Below are 17,014 nucleotides of genomic sequence, written 5' to 3' on the forward strand. Positions count from 1 at the left end.
CGTCCTCAAGCCTAGCCTTGGAAGATTTTGTAATGTCTATGTTGATGATATCATGGTGTGCTCAAAGACAAACAGCGAACGCGAGGAGCATCTAGCACAGGTTTTGTTCGCACTTTGTGAGGCCAACCTCAAGGTGAAGTTCAAGAAAAGTGATTTTTTAAAGAGCAAAGTTGTATTTCTAGGCAGAGTTCTGGACGGAGCACCGAAAAATGCGACACAAACGTCAGTTGCCTGTATTTCCTAACTTACCAAGCCCTACGACGTTCACTCACACCGTGTGTTTCTCGGCCTTGTAGGACATTTCAGGTCATTCGTCCACGACTATGCTACGAAAAGCCGCTGCCTGACCAAGTTGACTCAGATGGAAACAAAGTTCCAATGGACACAGGAGTGCGAAGACGCGTTTCAGGACCTTGTCAAGATCATCTCATCTGACCCGGTTCTGCGCTTGCCGGATTTCAATCTACCATTCGAGCTCAACAGAGATGTTTCACACTACGCAACCGGTGCAGTGTTCTACTAACGTGACATTAAGGGACCGGCTTCCCAACAGCTACACGTTGTGGGATACCACAATTCAACTTTCACGAAGACTGAAGTGAACTGCACCACAACAGGCAAAGAAGCCCTGGCGATCCTGATGGTGGTTAGATATTTTCGCACCTACCTGGAAGGTTCAAAATTCAAACACTTTACTGACCATGAAGCACTCACCTTTCTATTCGAATAGACTGAGTCAAAGGGAAAGATAGCTAGTTGAATCAATGAGCTGCAGCAGTTTCATTTTAAAGTAAGTCATCGTCCAGGTGCTTCCTTAAAAAACGCCGACGCGATGTCACGACTTCTGCTAACGTCTTCTTTAGCGTCACACAAAGTAGTGAATTTATCAAAACTTTGGGAAGGTACAAAACAGCTAGAACTTCGCTCTAAAGGAAAGTTTCACGTTCCATCCGCAATAGCTCCTCAGATCCTTGAATTGAACCACACAAGTCGAGAATCAGGTGGTCATGACGGGTTCTGGCGGACTTATTTGAAGGTGACCAAATGGTTCACGTGGCCTCACATGAAATATGACACAAGACTCTACATCAAGTCCTGCGACGAGTGCAAATGTACAAAGTTAAATACCGACAACCTACAGATCACGTGGCGCTACCTGAACACTCCAGGACACATTTTGAAGTTCTTCGCCTTGACTTCGTATAGATAAAGAAAAAGAGCGAATGTGTGAAGACTACGCAAGCATTTCTCCTGTGCATCGAAGAGTGCGCTTTAGTGGTGGCAGCAACATCAGTTAATGGAGACGCTGAGCGTCATCTCTTTGCCGAGCATAGAAGCGTATCACTACGTAAAGGTTGTCGTTTCGGACAATGTACCAGCCTTTTCTAGCCGCCAACTAAAATGATGGGAACAACACCGCGGGATAGCCCTGCGATTCACGGCACCTTATCATCCTTCGGCAAATAGCCTAGCGGAGCGTGCCATTCGAGGCATAAAACAATATATGAACATGTACCCCACTTTCAAGCTGGTTGGAAATGTTCGCTTCAGGCTGGTTTAGCACATCATAATTGGTCTTACACGGCAGAGTTAGGATGCAGTCCTTTCTTCGTGATCTCGGAGAAAGCCCCGCTGCTGCCTGCTGACAGCATGCTTGCGATTGTTGAACAAACAGATATCAAGGAACGCAGAAAGACCGATGCTCAACAAGAAAACTATCGGTACCAGATGAAACGGCATTTCGATAATCAACGAAATTCTGAGCTTCCAAAGCTACGGGTGGGTAACTCTGTCTCTGTCCACAAAGACCTGTAAGGATGTGCTTCACAGTTCCAGGGGCCTTACCAGGTCATCAAAACCGCAGGGCAACAAGGGCTTGTCAAAACGGTGTGATACACTGGACCGAACAACACAGTAGAAGTAGCGCCGATTACCAACATCTTTAAATATTATTCCAGGAGGAATGTATTCACAAGCCGAGGAGTCTGAGACGACCATAGAAAGAAGAGAAGACGAAGTAGCGCGGAATATCTAGGAGAGCCGAATAAAGAAATAGAAGTACGTCGATATGGTGATAGATGCGTTTTGATATTTCTTCGGAACCTTAGATATACACACAAAAACGCTTATGAAAACAGATTTAAAAAAGCACCAATGTATCCAAACATAATATACATCTTAAATTTGCTGCAGCTTGTCAAACGCTATGGTTTTTTGTTTTTTTTAATTTTCACAAAATCACTAACATTTGTGAAAATGACGGTTCTATCTGGAAGTCTGTTTCATTCCCTAATTGCCCTTGGAAGGAAACTAAATAAAAAAAATATTGTTAACGTATGGTTCCCTAATATACCATCGGGATCGAATTAAATTCGAACAGTGACTGAACTTTGAGTGCACAACCGGGGCAGCTTCGTAGCTCGACTTGCAAAGGATGAGATTCAAACACATCGCAGTAGAACCCGCACTCTCACAGCGCCTTACTCTCCACCCCGCAGTTTTGTCAGTTTCCAGAGGCCTAGAGGAGACACAGCATGTGTCGATGGCCCTAGCGCTCCCGTGTTCGCACTGTGTTCGAAGCCGATGTACATAATATGACAATGTCGCGCACATTCACCAAAACGCACATCCATGTAACTATGTTTGCCATTTTTAACTGAACCATGAAGGATTAAGAAAACGCACTTTGAGCGGTAACACTTTGTTCTTATATCAAAACAGTTCGCCAAGTCTACTAAGTTTAGTGGGTGAATGGGAACGATATATCATTTGTTAAAGAGTAACCGGGATGCGAGCCCTTGGACTTTATCGAGTTCTGACAAATTTGTTCCATCTGATACTATTTTTCGCATATTCCAGAACAGACCTCATCAAGGTTTTGTAAGCCAGCTGAATATTTTATTTTCGGCGAAGTTCCGCGATATTTTTTCTAAGATACTAGAGTGCCTCTTTGCTTGCTTTCCCGAAAACATTTTCGTCGTGACTATTCCATCGGAAATTACACGAAACCACTGGTAATTCAAAACGAATTATAAGTACGTTCATATTGGTCGACTGAAAATAATTCAGATATCTGCATACGACCTCTCGATACCTAAGTTCGATTTGCAGCTAAACAAATATCGCCGCTTGAAGAAGTATGCACACCTTTACACTCTGGATTGTTGACTAAGAAACTGAAAACACAAATCAGATCTCCAAAAGTGTTTGTAGAGATCCAAGTTCATTACTTTTGTTAGTGTTTATTCTTTATACACAAAATTGAGAATTCAAATGTCAAAGTAGTCGCCAAGCCACGCACAGTCATCAGAACAAATAAAAAAAATAATGGTTTATCTTCTTTGCGCGCGTAATACACACGCGTATCGGCACAAACAGAACACAAACCCATCGGCAAGCCTGCTTATTTATCCCCACACACGTTTTAGACGAGCTCAACGAATGACGCATTCACCTCAAAATGACGGACTATTCATAACGCTATGTTTGTGATACAGAACTATATGAAACGGAGAAAAACAACTACTTACGACATGCTTCCCATGATATGCAGTCGGTCCCTGATCACAACTTTGGAGGGTGGGTGAACATCGGTCTCATTGTTGTCGCTGTAGATAGGGCAAATAAGGTTATTTGTTTGCAATGAACTATATTTTGCTCCGTGGCGAGAACGTAACAGCAAAAAAAGCTTACATTTCACAGCCGTTCGCTTATTCATAAAATGTCGAGCTAAACAAACTTTTAAATGGGAGAATGTATTCACGGGTGAAGAACAACATCAGGTAGCTATAAAATAAAACTTAATGACCATTCTATTGGTCAAGTTACTGGTAGAACGGAATTTATTATACCATATATCATAGCAGCACGGTTTTATCCCTTTACTGTTAGTAGGAAGGGTATTATTCTTAGGAAAAGCCAGCTCACAACGAAATTATCTACGGGAAAAACCAGTATAAAGAAGTGTTCTTCATCATTTTCTTAACATGCCGGCGGTTGGTACAATTGGACAAAGGGAGGGGGGGGGGGGGTTGCATCAACGAAAGAACACGGGAACATGTCAATTATCTTAAACGCTTAACAACAGGACCACTAGTCACCCATTTGCGTGAATGCGCGTGCAAGCCCGAGCTGAATCAAGTCACCATCTCAGAACATTAAAACAAACAAGCTTGCACGGGAATAGTTGGAGGCCTATTCAAAAAAGAGAAAGAGGAACTGGCGTTAGTTCCTCATCAGTTTCGCTATACAACCAAGAGAAAATATACTTGCAGGGCTACAGACCTTTTAATAATTAGAAATACGACGAGGAGACATGCGGATAATGATGCTAAACAGCTAGTTGTCCAGCGGTTGTTCGCGTATTGCCCTGTATCCTCTCATCTGTATAGAATGCTCCTCTAAATGTTTGTTCAGCTGCTTCTTCCCAGTGTATAACCAACTATCTGAGCTTATTCTAGTCGTAAGGCATTATTCCGGATGTTTTAATGATCACATAATTGGTCATTTTACTGGTAATCTAAAACAATCTTTAAATTTGTTCCAGGGACCTTTTAAAACTTTTGTATTTTTTCAATTTTGATCCAATAGATTTTTGGTGGTAGCTTCTATACTGAAATTTTTGGATTAATATCACTAAAAACTCCGCCGTTTGAAATTGAAGGTACTACAGATAAATCTTTCATTCTCTATTTTTTCACATAAAAATCAGGAGAGTGAAATACGCCGATGTTTGATTTAACTTTGTTTCAAATTAAGATCAAACGCAGCTGACGCTACGAGCTAATGCGACCAATCGAAAAGCCTGAAAAACGCAAGTCAATGTGCCTTTTTTTGTTTATGATTGTTTGAGTGATGATAGAACACCGACGGAAAGATGGTCAACACCATGATGGTGGTGCGCCTTTCACGCCGTCTGGTTGCTCCAATCAGCTGGTAGCGTCGCATGGGTCTGGACTTGTGGTGAATCAAAGTATGGCGTGCTTGAAAGAAAAAAAAAAATATTGCCTAACGTAATTTTGACAAACTGAATAATTATAAATATACTTCCTTTAATACTGAGAATCAATATATCAACATTTACCTTTATTGAAATGAGTAGCACAGCAGAATAATTACGTCCGGAAAAGATGCCAATGCACTCTAATGCCAGAGTCGCACTAGAGCGTCAACAGAAAAAAAAAACGACTCCGAAAAGTCTCAAGCACGTCCTTGCATGCAACAGCAAGCCTTCCAAAGTTAGCATCCAGTGCAGGCTCCATATATTTGAAGAGTGTCAGTAAATGCAGCTTGTGTTCGTCGCTTTAGTATGACTCAGTCATGAAAATCAGTACTGAGGTACGGAGCGGACTTACTATTTCCGTATTACCAGAAAGTTAAGGACCAAGGCGGAGAGCAGCAGAGAGATGATACCGAATGGAAAATGCATGAACCACCAGGCGCTCATATCAAGCTTGAACTTTACGAGGTTCCTGCAGCAATGGTGACCCGTGTGTTATGACTGCTTCAATGATGTCTACGTTCGAACACATTTTTGAACATGTGAAATGATTTCAAAGCGATCAGAAGGGTATCAACTTCAGAAACTACAAAAGTGTGCCCTTCCCGGACAGCTATAAAGAAACACGCCCCCTAAAAACTCGGTTACACGCTTCTCACTGATTACGACCGAGTGCGTTACGACTTCTTCGTATGTCAGGCGACGAGCGGACACGCCAGCGCCATCTGTCGAGTCCCGTGGAAAACTTGCTATTTCGGTATATTTTAAATTGTTTCGAGCATCGTCTTTCACATTTGGCTTGAAAATATTTTTTTGATGTTGTAAAACAGGATTCCTCACAGATGGCACGTACATTTGATCAAGCAATTCTGCAATGCTGCACATCAAGCAATACTGCAATGCCGCACACGCGTATAAAACGGGCACGCGGATAGGGTTCGAGAGAGTCCGCCGCCTAGAAAACACATATCACAATTCAGAACATCATATGAGTTTTCCTTTTTCCGCACTTTCGCTACAGTGAAATATAGTTTCAGGGCCACTCTGTAGATGGCGCGAGTAGGCAGTTTTCTCTAATGGCAAAAGATTAAAATAGGTCGTAATGCACTTGGTCGTAAGATGTCGCAAGTGGGTAGAAGTTGTTGGCCTGAACATGCTTTATTACTCACTTAAGCTTAGCAGAAAGTCACTGGTGAGGAGATAGGGTATCGCATCTCTACGTGACTATGTGACGTTAACTGTTTGCTGATGTAACAGAAGTCAGGTCTGGAAACCCAGGTGGTTTTCTACAGTACCACATGTTAATAGCAACCTTGTGTCCAGTTGTATGGTGATTCCTCATCGCGATCAAGAATTTTCATTTATTACCGCTCAAGTTTACTAACAATAATTGACATTACCCGAAACAATCTTTCATATGCCTTATCACAAATAACCCAAGCATCGAAGAGCATGCCGAGAACGTAGGTACGCGCGCTGCGCGTGCTGGCGTCTGTAGCTGGAACTATTCAAAAGCAAAACGCCTAAAGCAACTGAAGGTTGTCTCACGCGTTTTACAAACACTATATTTTAAGTATTTACTTCAAATTGTTTGCATAGGGAAGGTGAGCGCGGGCAGCGCGCGTACCTACGTGCCTGGCATTCTCTTTGATGATTGAATAATTTAGTCAAAGTTCTATTCTCGGTCCCCTGGAATAAGGAGTCTGTAGAGAAACACACAGAAAAAGAAATTTATGTTAATAAAAAAACGGAAAACAACAATAAATGCAAACAAAATATTGAAGTATTCCGGACCTTAGCTTTGAGGAAATAAAAAAAAAATAGAATTTGAGGAGAAAAAGAAGGCAAGGAGATAAAAGCTGGATGGATGGGATGGAAATAATACACATCCTGTTTCATTATCCCAAAAATGAAAATATAATATGACTGTCAAGAAACTTTCAAACGTCTCCCTCCTTTCCTCCTAAAACAACTTCTTTTTTAAGTTCTCATAACGGAGATTATTTTAGGATTTTTTTAGTTTAAATTTTGCCATATTTGTAATTTCAGTATTTGGTTTGTATCTGCAAACCACCACACAATATTGTAGAGGCGTGAGTTTTTGTTTTAGCGAAGTAAATTATTAAAAGTTTATTTGAAAAATCGTACACCTAGCTCAGCTCCAAATTTTGATATGATCTCAACCTCCAGTGTTGCCAAAATATTTATATTTCTACGGATATTAAAAGAAACAATTGTAACCGACTTGAATGTCAGTGCCGTACCGAAAGATTTACAAATTTATTTAAAGACCTCTGCCAACCATATTCAATATGCAGGTATGTAGACTGGTTAACTCGTTTTCAGAAAAGTTTTACGACAAGGGCCATTCAAGCTGGGCTAAAACCTAAATTTGTACTAGCTTATGAATAAACAGAAATCAATGCGTACCGTTTTGTTGTATCAGTGGTGTAAAGGATATGTTATGTGGTATTTTTCATAATAACTCGGTGAGAAAGACTTCACAGTGACAAAAGAGACCTGCGTTTCTGTGGTGTTAAAAATATTAAATTCGAAATAAGTTTTCTTTAAATAAATAAATTTGCCCGAATTGTCAGTAGTGCAAGGTCATTTGTATTACAGCTGTATATACGGTCAGTCGCGTAACGATCAGTTGTGTCGCGCGGGATTTCCAGCACGGGTCAGTCGGCCTCACCCATAAAAAAAAATCTCCCATTGGTATTTAGTTACGTAATCACGCTATTTCATGGCGACTTAGTTTTGTTTTTATGATAGGCAGAAAATGCAAGGTACAATACTCTCCATGGCACCTCTATGCCTCCCCGAAAAAAGCATGAATGCTTTAGTTCGCGGAAAAATTATTTACTCTATAGATTTTGCGAGATATATTTATTTCTCAGTTGGTGTAAGGATAATAAACTGTTTATAAAAAAGTGGACATGCTCCCTTGGAAATAATATTCTGGTTTAAAACCAGGAGAGAAATTTCGAGATTTCGCAAAAGAAGCAGCCCTCACAAAATATTTTTTTATCTAGAGACAAAACTTGAGTCTGTGCGTTTTATATATGTTATCCAGAGTAGCGATATATGTTATTGCAAATATTATCATTGAAAAAAATCACATTCTGTTAAGCACAAGCCAATAAAGGCGTAAAAAAGCTGTCACTCATTTTATCTTTAAGGCGTTAAACAATATTTTCGTAAATGATAAACATAGACAGCTGAGAGCTCGGCTGCGTTTTTTTTTATTGAAATAACTAATAAATTACCTATTGAACAATATAAGATAGTAAACTAAAGTCAATTATGAAAAAGTATTTTTTTTTTTCATAGACCTAATTTTTTTATCTTCGGGTTAATGACGAATCAACAAACAAATTACATGTAAGTAAAAAATATTCGTAACTGCACTGATTTCTAGCGGTATACTTTCTTCCTATGAGACAAGACTAACGTCACCCCATAGCTCTATTGTAGAGGCTTCAGAAACTGAACTGACATTTTTACGTGGTTTGGTCACGTATGGTAAACATGGCACAAAGTAATGATAACTTGTGTTAGTGAAATCAATGAGCGATTCGCATCCGTCTAAATAGATGACGACACGTTTAAAACAAATTAAAAATATACCGTGCTCCAATCGCGCATGGAAGGACACTTGTTATTGAGTCGTAGCTTTGGTGCGACCATATTATGTGGATACTTAAATTTTTAAAGCGGATAAAGAACGTGATTCATTTTTTCTATCCAATCTTGCGGGCAAACTGAAGTGCTGACTGGGTCTCGTCCGTCAGGTCACTTGATGTCAGTTTCCGTTGTAAATACAGTGGAAAAACTGAACTGCTGTCTAAGTCACGTCACGTAAGGTTTCCCACTAAATTTCGCATGGGGGGAATATTATTTTATAAATAACTTGACGTCAGGTCACGTGACGTCAATTTCCACGCTTTGTTAGAGGGAATTGCACGGACAGAAAGACGGACAATTTCGGAAACTTTGGGGGCGGGGGGTTCCGTTTCATACGTTATAACTAGGGCTCCGTGTTTTCGGAGTTTATTTTTCGTGATATTCGGAGGGTGTTTTTTCGAGTTTATTTTTTGGCAAAAATTCGGTGTTTATCGTAGTTTATTTTCGTAAATCCCCAATTCCCCGAAATTCGGAGATTACATTCGCAGTGTTTCATATTAAACAATAATAAATAATAACCGGATGCAAACGTATGCCAGATAACAAATAAAACGCGCTTGTATCAATCAAGATTTCTTTAGTTGAATTTGGCGTTGGTGTCATTGGCAATACTAATTTGTCCCACGACAAAAGCCGCACACAAGTGTGGCTTCAATAAACGTCGATACCTTAAAATCAATAAACTGCCGGAGGTAGCCGCAAGGAAGCTCCGTAGTCATACCATCAATCTATCCCACGGCCGCAGCGAGGTGGAGGGGTTAAGGATGTAATAGAGAGGTTTTTCAACTGCCCCTCTTCGCTATTTTATACAATCTCTATGATCTATAGTTTTCGCTGTTACCCCCAGAAACATACCCTCTCCTTTCTCTAAATCCCAAATCCCATGGCCCAAACTGCAAACCAAAAGAGTGGCTTTTGTCGTGACACGAATGGTACGATCACCTGTATCCTTTTATTTATTCACTTTCCCGCAGCGCCAGGGTGGCATTACAGCAGGGAGGAATTTTTCATTAATATGATACATTTAAGCGATACAAAGGAGCATAACAGAATGCGCCCATGCATACCCAGTACACGGGAAACAAAAAAGAAAACACTTGTCACAATGCAGCAAAGAAAGCATCAGTGTCCAAAATGTCAACAACCTCCGAAGGCAATTGATTGCATTCGCTAATAGATTTGGGAGAAAAAGAAGATTTAAACTGGTTTGTGTTACATTTATATTCACGTACCTTTCTTTCGCGATCGACACGATGAGAGATATAATCCGGGGGGGAAATGTAGTTTTCACGCTGTATACTAATTCTGCAGTGGTAAATGTTATGAAATAATTTTAGCCGTAGTTTTTTCCTTCTTTTTTCAAGGGATTCCAGCATAAGAATTCCTTCAGACTTGTCGTGCTGACTCGCCTGTAATTCCCGGGAACGCATCTAGCCGCTACGTTTTGACCTCTCTTAAGTTTATTTCTATCAACAGGAGTTGGTGAGTCCCAGACTGTACACGCGTGCTCGAGAACAGACCTGATATAACCCTGAACCAATCTTGACGAGACAAGCCGTAAGACCCCCTTTTGACAACCGTCCGAGGCCTGAAAGATAATTATGGTGTTATTTTCCCAGGACAATTCTTCCCGCGCTGCTCCAATTGTAAAAAAAAAATCTTTCTTTTTTTTTTCTTTGCTGTGGGGCACATAACAATTCGGAGTTTCTCGGATAAATCCGAATTGCCAGAAATTTTTCCCGCGGGTGTTTTTCGGAGTTTTTCGGATTTATACGAAAACACGGAGCCCTAGTTATAACTTGCTGAAGTCATCCAGAACGCGATCTGTTGGGGCACACGTCTAGAGAAGACAATGCTAAAGGGGCGTACTTGGTTACGTAACTCCTGAGATAGCCCTGCGCGCTTCCGAAGGTCACAATGGATCCGAAGTTGGAGGCGTAAGCTAGGGCCAGCAGGAGGGCAGTCCTCAAGCTCTTGGCTTTCCTGTAGCGAAAGAACTCCATCAGCTTCTGACGTCCATCGTATTCCCTATAGGCTCCTTGCACTGACGTGACATCGCCTACTTTTGAGCACCAAGTAAAAGGAGGAGAGGGAAGCTGCCTTTGCAAAAAGTTTGAGTGAGAGGTTAATCTTCTATAATCTTCTGGGAGGAGAATAGCGACGCCTGTGCAAATCTGGGAGGCACGAAGGAGGGTTCTGATAAGAGGAGAGCTCCTTCTTCCCCTTTTCTTTGGAGGTCGTCGGAAATGACGTTATGTGCAAGCCACGTATACGGCGAGAAATGGAGAAAGGGGAGGTGACAAGAGCCCGCGCGGACGTCAGAACACCGAGCGCCGTTTTTTCTGATAAGCGCGTAGACGAGAAAGCTGTCTGTCGCTACGCAGTCCTCGAACAGGTTCAAAAGCGTCCAAGGAGTGAGGAGAGACAAAAGCAGCTAGCTTTCCATTTTCCCTCTAATCTACGCACTTTTGTCTCCTCCTCTGCCTTATTTGCTCACCTTATGCAGTCACAGTTTAGAAAACCCAGGGCGTTGCGAGCTTTGTGCAATCGATTATCGTGCTGCTGCCAATGAGAATCTTGAATTATGTGATAAGAATGCCAAAGAACGAACAAAAGTGACTGCGCCGCGCGTATGCTTATACAGCCGGGTGTTAGTCATCCCCAAATGGGCATCAGGTGTCTCAGCCGTAGATGTGAAATGTAGCCGGTGCAGAACTGGCTGGGGATGATGCACGATCACACGCCGGTATACGATACTCATCCAGATCGAAGCGGGGCGCATGGGTGAAGATTGAACCCAGGATGGCTGGGTTTTGCACTGCGAGATTCCGGCCTACGTGCTCCGAGCTGGTGTGCGCTAGCTCACTCAGCCACCGATTCCCTCGAAGAACCTATTACACAGCAGAAAACGTAAACATAATAGGCCACGCCGTGAGTTTCTTAAAGGCCGATTCACACGACGGACTGCTCCGCGGACGGATTGATCACGTGACGACATGTCCGCGGTTGATCCGTTTCCCAACGCATTCACACGAGAGAGACGACGAGCAGACGCCAGCGCGAGGACGGACCGAACCTGTTCGCCGCCCCACAGTGCCGCGAAACTTCAACATCGCACCGTGGCACCGTGGTCCAAGACGACGGTGCACCGACGTTTGCTACCGCGATAAAGAATAGTACGCCGCTGTTACGTGCAGATCAAAACAAAACACTGTGAAAGGCTTCGCGCGAAGCGCCACTAGCTTTACTAACCCAAATCATGACATTAACACAGGCATCGTCGTGCTCGAGAAGGGTTCGACAAAGAAGCGACGAAGTTCTGGGCTCGCGGAGGGGCGTTTGGAGATGCCTTCACGCACTCGGCGCTCGTGCACAACACTTAAGTACCCCCAGCCACAAGAAACGTCTTGCTCGGTGAAATCCCGATTGGACGTGCAAGAACTATCGCGGCGTGCTAGACAAGTTTTGACGGGAGCTTCTTGACACGGACCCAGAGGACTACTGGAACCTGCGTCGGCGTCAGCCGGACAAAATTTCTGCAGTTTCTTTCACACCTGGAACCAATAATCACGCAACCAAATGAACCAGCGAAGACGCAAAACGCAATGATCCGCCACTTTAGTTTTAATCGTCCCAAAAAAAAAAAACACAGGAAAACAATGTACCGTTGCCACACTAAACGGTTTTCAAGTCAATCTCCCGCCAAAAATCGGCGAGTGAAAAAGGCGCTCGACTTTATCAGTCAGCGCGTCCGCGGACGGGGCGCGGATCGCAGGAATCGGTGACGTGCTTGTCACGTGGTCCACAATCCGCGGACGAAAATCGGGATTCGGTCTGTCGTGTGAATTGGCTATAAGCTGCGTAGCCAATGGGATTGCGTCAATGGGATTATTTTTATATACATTGTGCTTTAATACTGTATATATTGTATATCCTGTTAATGTACTTACTCGCGCGTGCAATCGCTTCAAGAAGAGCGTTACCTCCGTACTCAGTTGTATAGATGAGTCAATGGGAACTATTCAAGAAAGAAAAATCTCACTCTGTTTCTTGAAGTATCACCGCTTGAAGTTGATCTGTAAAAAATATAAATAAATTCGTTTTATAACTTTAGATGGAAAATAAGAATTCCCACGTGTACAAACTGTAATGACCTGCACGGGGAGCACTATAACCAGAGTTGTGCCTAACTTACCAAGTCAGGCCCCTTACGCAACATGTAGACTAAAACACTGCGATAGCTGAGGTGCCATGTCGGAGCCGCTGAGGTGTCATTTCGGAGAAGATGGACTTAAAAAAAAAAACGGTTAAGGTGCGAGCGCGCACAATAGAGTCCGCATACCCATTACATATTAAACCGAGGAACACATTCATTGTACCCACCCCTTTCTGTAACGCGCGATGGGCCCTGAGGGTAAATAAATAAATAAATAAATAAATAAATAAATAAATAAATGGCCCACGTCCATGTCGAGCGCGGTCAACGTCGCGAAACCCGCCAAGTGTCAAACTAACTGCCATCCTAGTAAAAAAAAAATATTAATATTATTTTCAGATAAACAAATTTAATGCGACAACGGATATCTGACACCTCACGCACGAAAAAAACAAAAAAAAAACTAAGCATCATGATAATTCAGCAAATCCACTGTGCGTGATAAGCAAATAATGTAGTAGAAGCACTAGCTCTAGCATGCTGGTCTTGCCTTTCCCCGAGTTTTGGACGCACGCACGCGCGATAAATGTTTATCAGTTTTAATATTATCACTCTAGAGAAGGAGCATCTGCGGAATTCTTAATCTATCACCTACCGCAGTAGAAGTAATGCTATGTTCACACTATAGTTACAGCGCGCCGATCTTTCATAACACACGCCAACGTAAGCGCAATGGCGGAACGATTTCGTTCAGACTTGAAAGAATCATGGGCTGAACAAATTTGTTCCGCTTGTTGCGTTTAGGTTTGCGTATATCATGAAAGATCGGCGCGTTGTGTTCGTAGTGTGCATATAGCAAAAGAGGTCCCGCTGTACGTTAAAAATTTCTTAACCTTTCAAAACTAGCTAAAATAACATCATACAAATAAGTTTCATTGCGGCCTCACTATCTTGAGCCGTTCTATTAAAGGCGTTATGGTGGTTTCATATCGGAGACAAAAACTAAGCGCAACAAGACATTCAGTGGTACCTCCAACAGACTTGATGGAACAGTATTGCTTGCCGAGTTGAACTGATTAAAACGGGTGAAAGCATTCAGAATTTAAACCACAACTAACCAATATTGACTTACATGTCTCCCACGAATCGTTTTCAGGTTCCTCTTCCTTGCCGGGTTCTGTGTGTATTCTCGAAGAATGATAATGATGCTCCTGACTGGCTCGAAAGGCTTGAAAATACTTCTGTGACCGAGGATTGGACAATGCGTCCCCACGACCACCAGTCCATTGCCGCAGCTTCCAAAAAACCTTGGGCTTCTTTGCCGCAGAATTGAGCCGAAAGGAAACATCTGTCGCCAAGAAAGGATTGTCCACAGGACCCGACTCAAGAGAAGCGTTCCAGCGAGTTTGTTCTTCTCCCTCGCTCTCGGTGCAGACTCCAATTTCGGTCAGTGCCTTTTTGCGTCCCCTCGAGGCGCGTAGCTTTGTTCTGCTCTTTGACTTTTGTGTATGGTTGCAGACCTTCTGTGCCGATAGCAACTTTCGACGCTGCAGTGCGCGTTTGGCTCCCAGTAGGTTCCGCTTCTGTGGTGCGTGCTCCCACTTGGTTCGAGAGATTGGGTAGCAGATGTGTAGTTTGGGTTTCGTAGCTGCTTCTTTTCTTGTCTCGTAGCTCTCGCTGTAGATTCTGGAAGGTGAGTTCCTGTCGATGAGAAGGTAGTTGTCATGCTCACAATTGCCTTTTTTGGATGGCCCGTAGTCGGATTTTATTGTGAGCCCTTCTAGCCCAGCTGTAAAACCGCTGAATTTATTGTTGCTTCGCAGTTCTGTTTTATTAGGCCACGAGCAGACAGAATAGAGCCATGTCGCACGCTCTTCGTGACTTCTCGAAAGCCCTGCTACCTCGAGCTGTCCTATAGAAAAAAATAAAAAAAACATTGTGGCACATGGTACGCGACAATGACTTACAAAATGAATATTAGTGTTCTGTCCCATTGGATGAGTATTGCTTTTTGCGATATACTAAAATAATACCTATCTAGACATGTACCTTTGAGACTAACGATTACACAGAAGCGTTTTTCGTTTGTCATCAAACTGTCGAAAAGTTACAAGGAAGATTTACGTATCAGTTCTACAAAAATTAATAGGGCCTCGAACATCAGAAATCTAAAGATCGTTCTTTTTTTTTTTATGACATTCGTTTTTGATATTGTTATTTTTCGGGTTGACCATGCAAATACTATGAAATCCGTTTCCGGTTTTTGTTTTTTGTTGAGCTTTCTCCTTAAATTGTAATTGGTGCTTTGAAGGAAGAGGTTTTTAAAGGGAATGATTAGGATTTATTATCGAGTAAATCTTGGAAAGCAATGCCACTGCAGTAAGTCCCTAAAATCTTCTTAACTCAGCCGTCTTTAAAGATGCCACTTGTCTCAAGTAAATTCAAGAAAGTAGCGCAAGAGATTATATTTTTATATTCACTCTACTTTAGGTTCCTATAGACTGATAGACTGTTTGCAAACTGGTCCGCGTTTGCCCACAAGTGTACACTGCGAGTGCAAGGAAAACAGAATTCCGCAAAATAAAGCGTGTTTGAATGCACCACGCTGACAGCAGCACCCCCACAGCAATTTGACGTCATAGCTGAGCATTAGAGCATATACGTCAGAAGAAAATATGTTTATAAACTTCCTAATGATAAATAGCAAGGACGTGACTAAAATATTAAAAAAAGGTCAGATTATATGCGAACTCGTACGTACTACTGCTTGTCCCGACAGCGGTGGGAAATGAAGGTGCCCCGTGGACGTCGAGGGAGAAGTAGACAGACGAGTCAGTCGCGCTTGCGCCCACGACTTTCCGTTCAAGGTTATTTCTGAGTTCCAGCTCCTCAGATAAGCGCTTGCTTCTTCGGCTCATCCTGCCGATTACCGACTGTTCCGTGCCGGCGTTGGTGCTTGCTTTGTTGTTGTCGTCAGCGGTCGACTTTTCTCTTGTTTTGGGTACGAACATCATATTTGATTTCACTTCTGTTCCGTTTTTTGCCTTTGCTGTGGTACTCGGTCCTTCTATCGTCATCCCATTTCTGAATGAGTCCAATTTTGGGGATTCTTGTTCACTACCGGCCTTGCTATGCTTTCTTCCCTTGTGCCGTGACCTTCGATGAATGGAATCGGGAAGATCGGTAAAACACAGTCTTGTTATACAGGGCATTTTCTAAAATAGCGCTCTAGAACCTTATCATAAATGCAAAGAATTGCACAAGTGATAATATAGATTCCGCATCAAATACTGCTCAAAATTTTATGCATCTGCACTTCACGTCATTTCTGCCTTTCGGAGTTTAGTTCGAAATCATATTTGTGGGAATTAGATTACAGCGTATTCGCTGTTAGTTGTTCAGACAAATCGAAGCCCGCCGCGAACTCGTATGTCATGGTAACCTATATCACGGATAGCGAGCTCGAAAAATTTGCATTTCATGGTTCAATAAACATACGTGGACAACTCGCATGCCCCGGGAACCTAGATATCGTGTGTATATCGCGGACGAAGAGCCCGTGAACATGCTTCGAACTCGCTTGTCACACGTACCGGTACCGCAGAACGCGCGGATGATGAGATTCCAGCCGAACATAGCGTCATGCCCGACGGGAGTCGGGGGTATTGCGATATCTCGAAATTATTATGGCATAGGTTTGTTGCCAGAAAAACGGGATGGGCGATCTCTAGGGGAATGGCGCCATGACGAGATTATTTGGCTGTAGCTTTTACGACAGCTACTAATCATTTTTAAAGAATCGATTCTCATTTTTCTTGTGGCTACAAACTTGCGCTTGTACTTAGCGTTCAGAATGATTGGGAAATTAAATAGGCATGCATCATTATTTCATTGGTAAAAAAACGTGGAGCTCCAGATACAACCTTCTTGGGCGTTATCAAAAATTTCTGAATAAGTAAATTGTAAAAGAACTTGAAGCTTTCTGGAAGAGAGATGGTGCTTGGCAAGTTCTGCTTGTGCTACATGCGCAAGTTTGGCGACGCCAAATTACAGATCATGGAAAATGTAAAAGCTATAACGCCTCAATGTGGGACACATTGACATCTCTGCCGTCTTTGTGCAGCGGCGTCTTTGAGCAAGCGACGTACTCTGCTAGGGCTGTTCCATCTAGT

The 17,014-nt window shown here is 42.5% G+C and overlaps 1 protein-coding gene across 1 annotated transcript in view; it reads right to left on the bottom strand.

The window, feature by feature from the left end:
- LOC121833183 (solute carrier family 13 member 4-like) overlaps positions 1–17,014 on the bottom strand; it is a 52,156-nt gene that overhangs the window by 19,521 nt on the left and 15,621 nt on the right. The window contains exon 2 of the mRNA XM_042286298.1: positions 3,531–3,608. Within this exon, the coding sequence (XP_042142232.1) occupies positions 3,531–3,608 (78 nt within the window). The remainder of the gene's footprint in view (positions 1–3,530; positions 3,609–17,014) is intronic.

Source organism: Ixodes scapularis, unplaced genomic scaffold (assembly GCF_016920785.2).
Source record: "Ixodes scapularis isolate PalLabHiFi unplaced genomic scaffold, ASM1692078v2 PGA_scaffold7__128_contigs__length_106722199, whole genome shotgun sequence".
NCBI lineage: Eukaryota > Metazoa > Arthropoda > Arachnida > Ixodida > Ixodidae > Ixodes > Ixodes scapularis.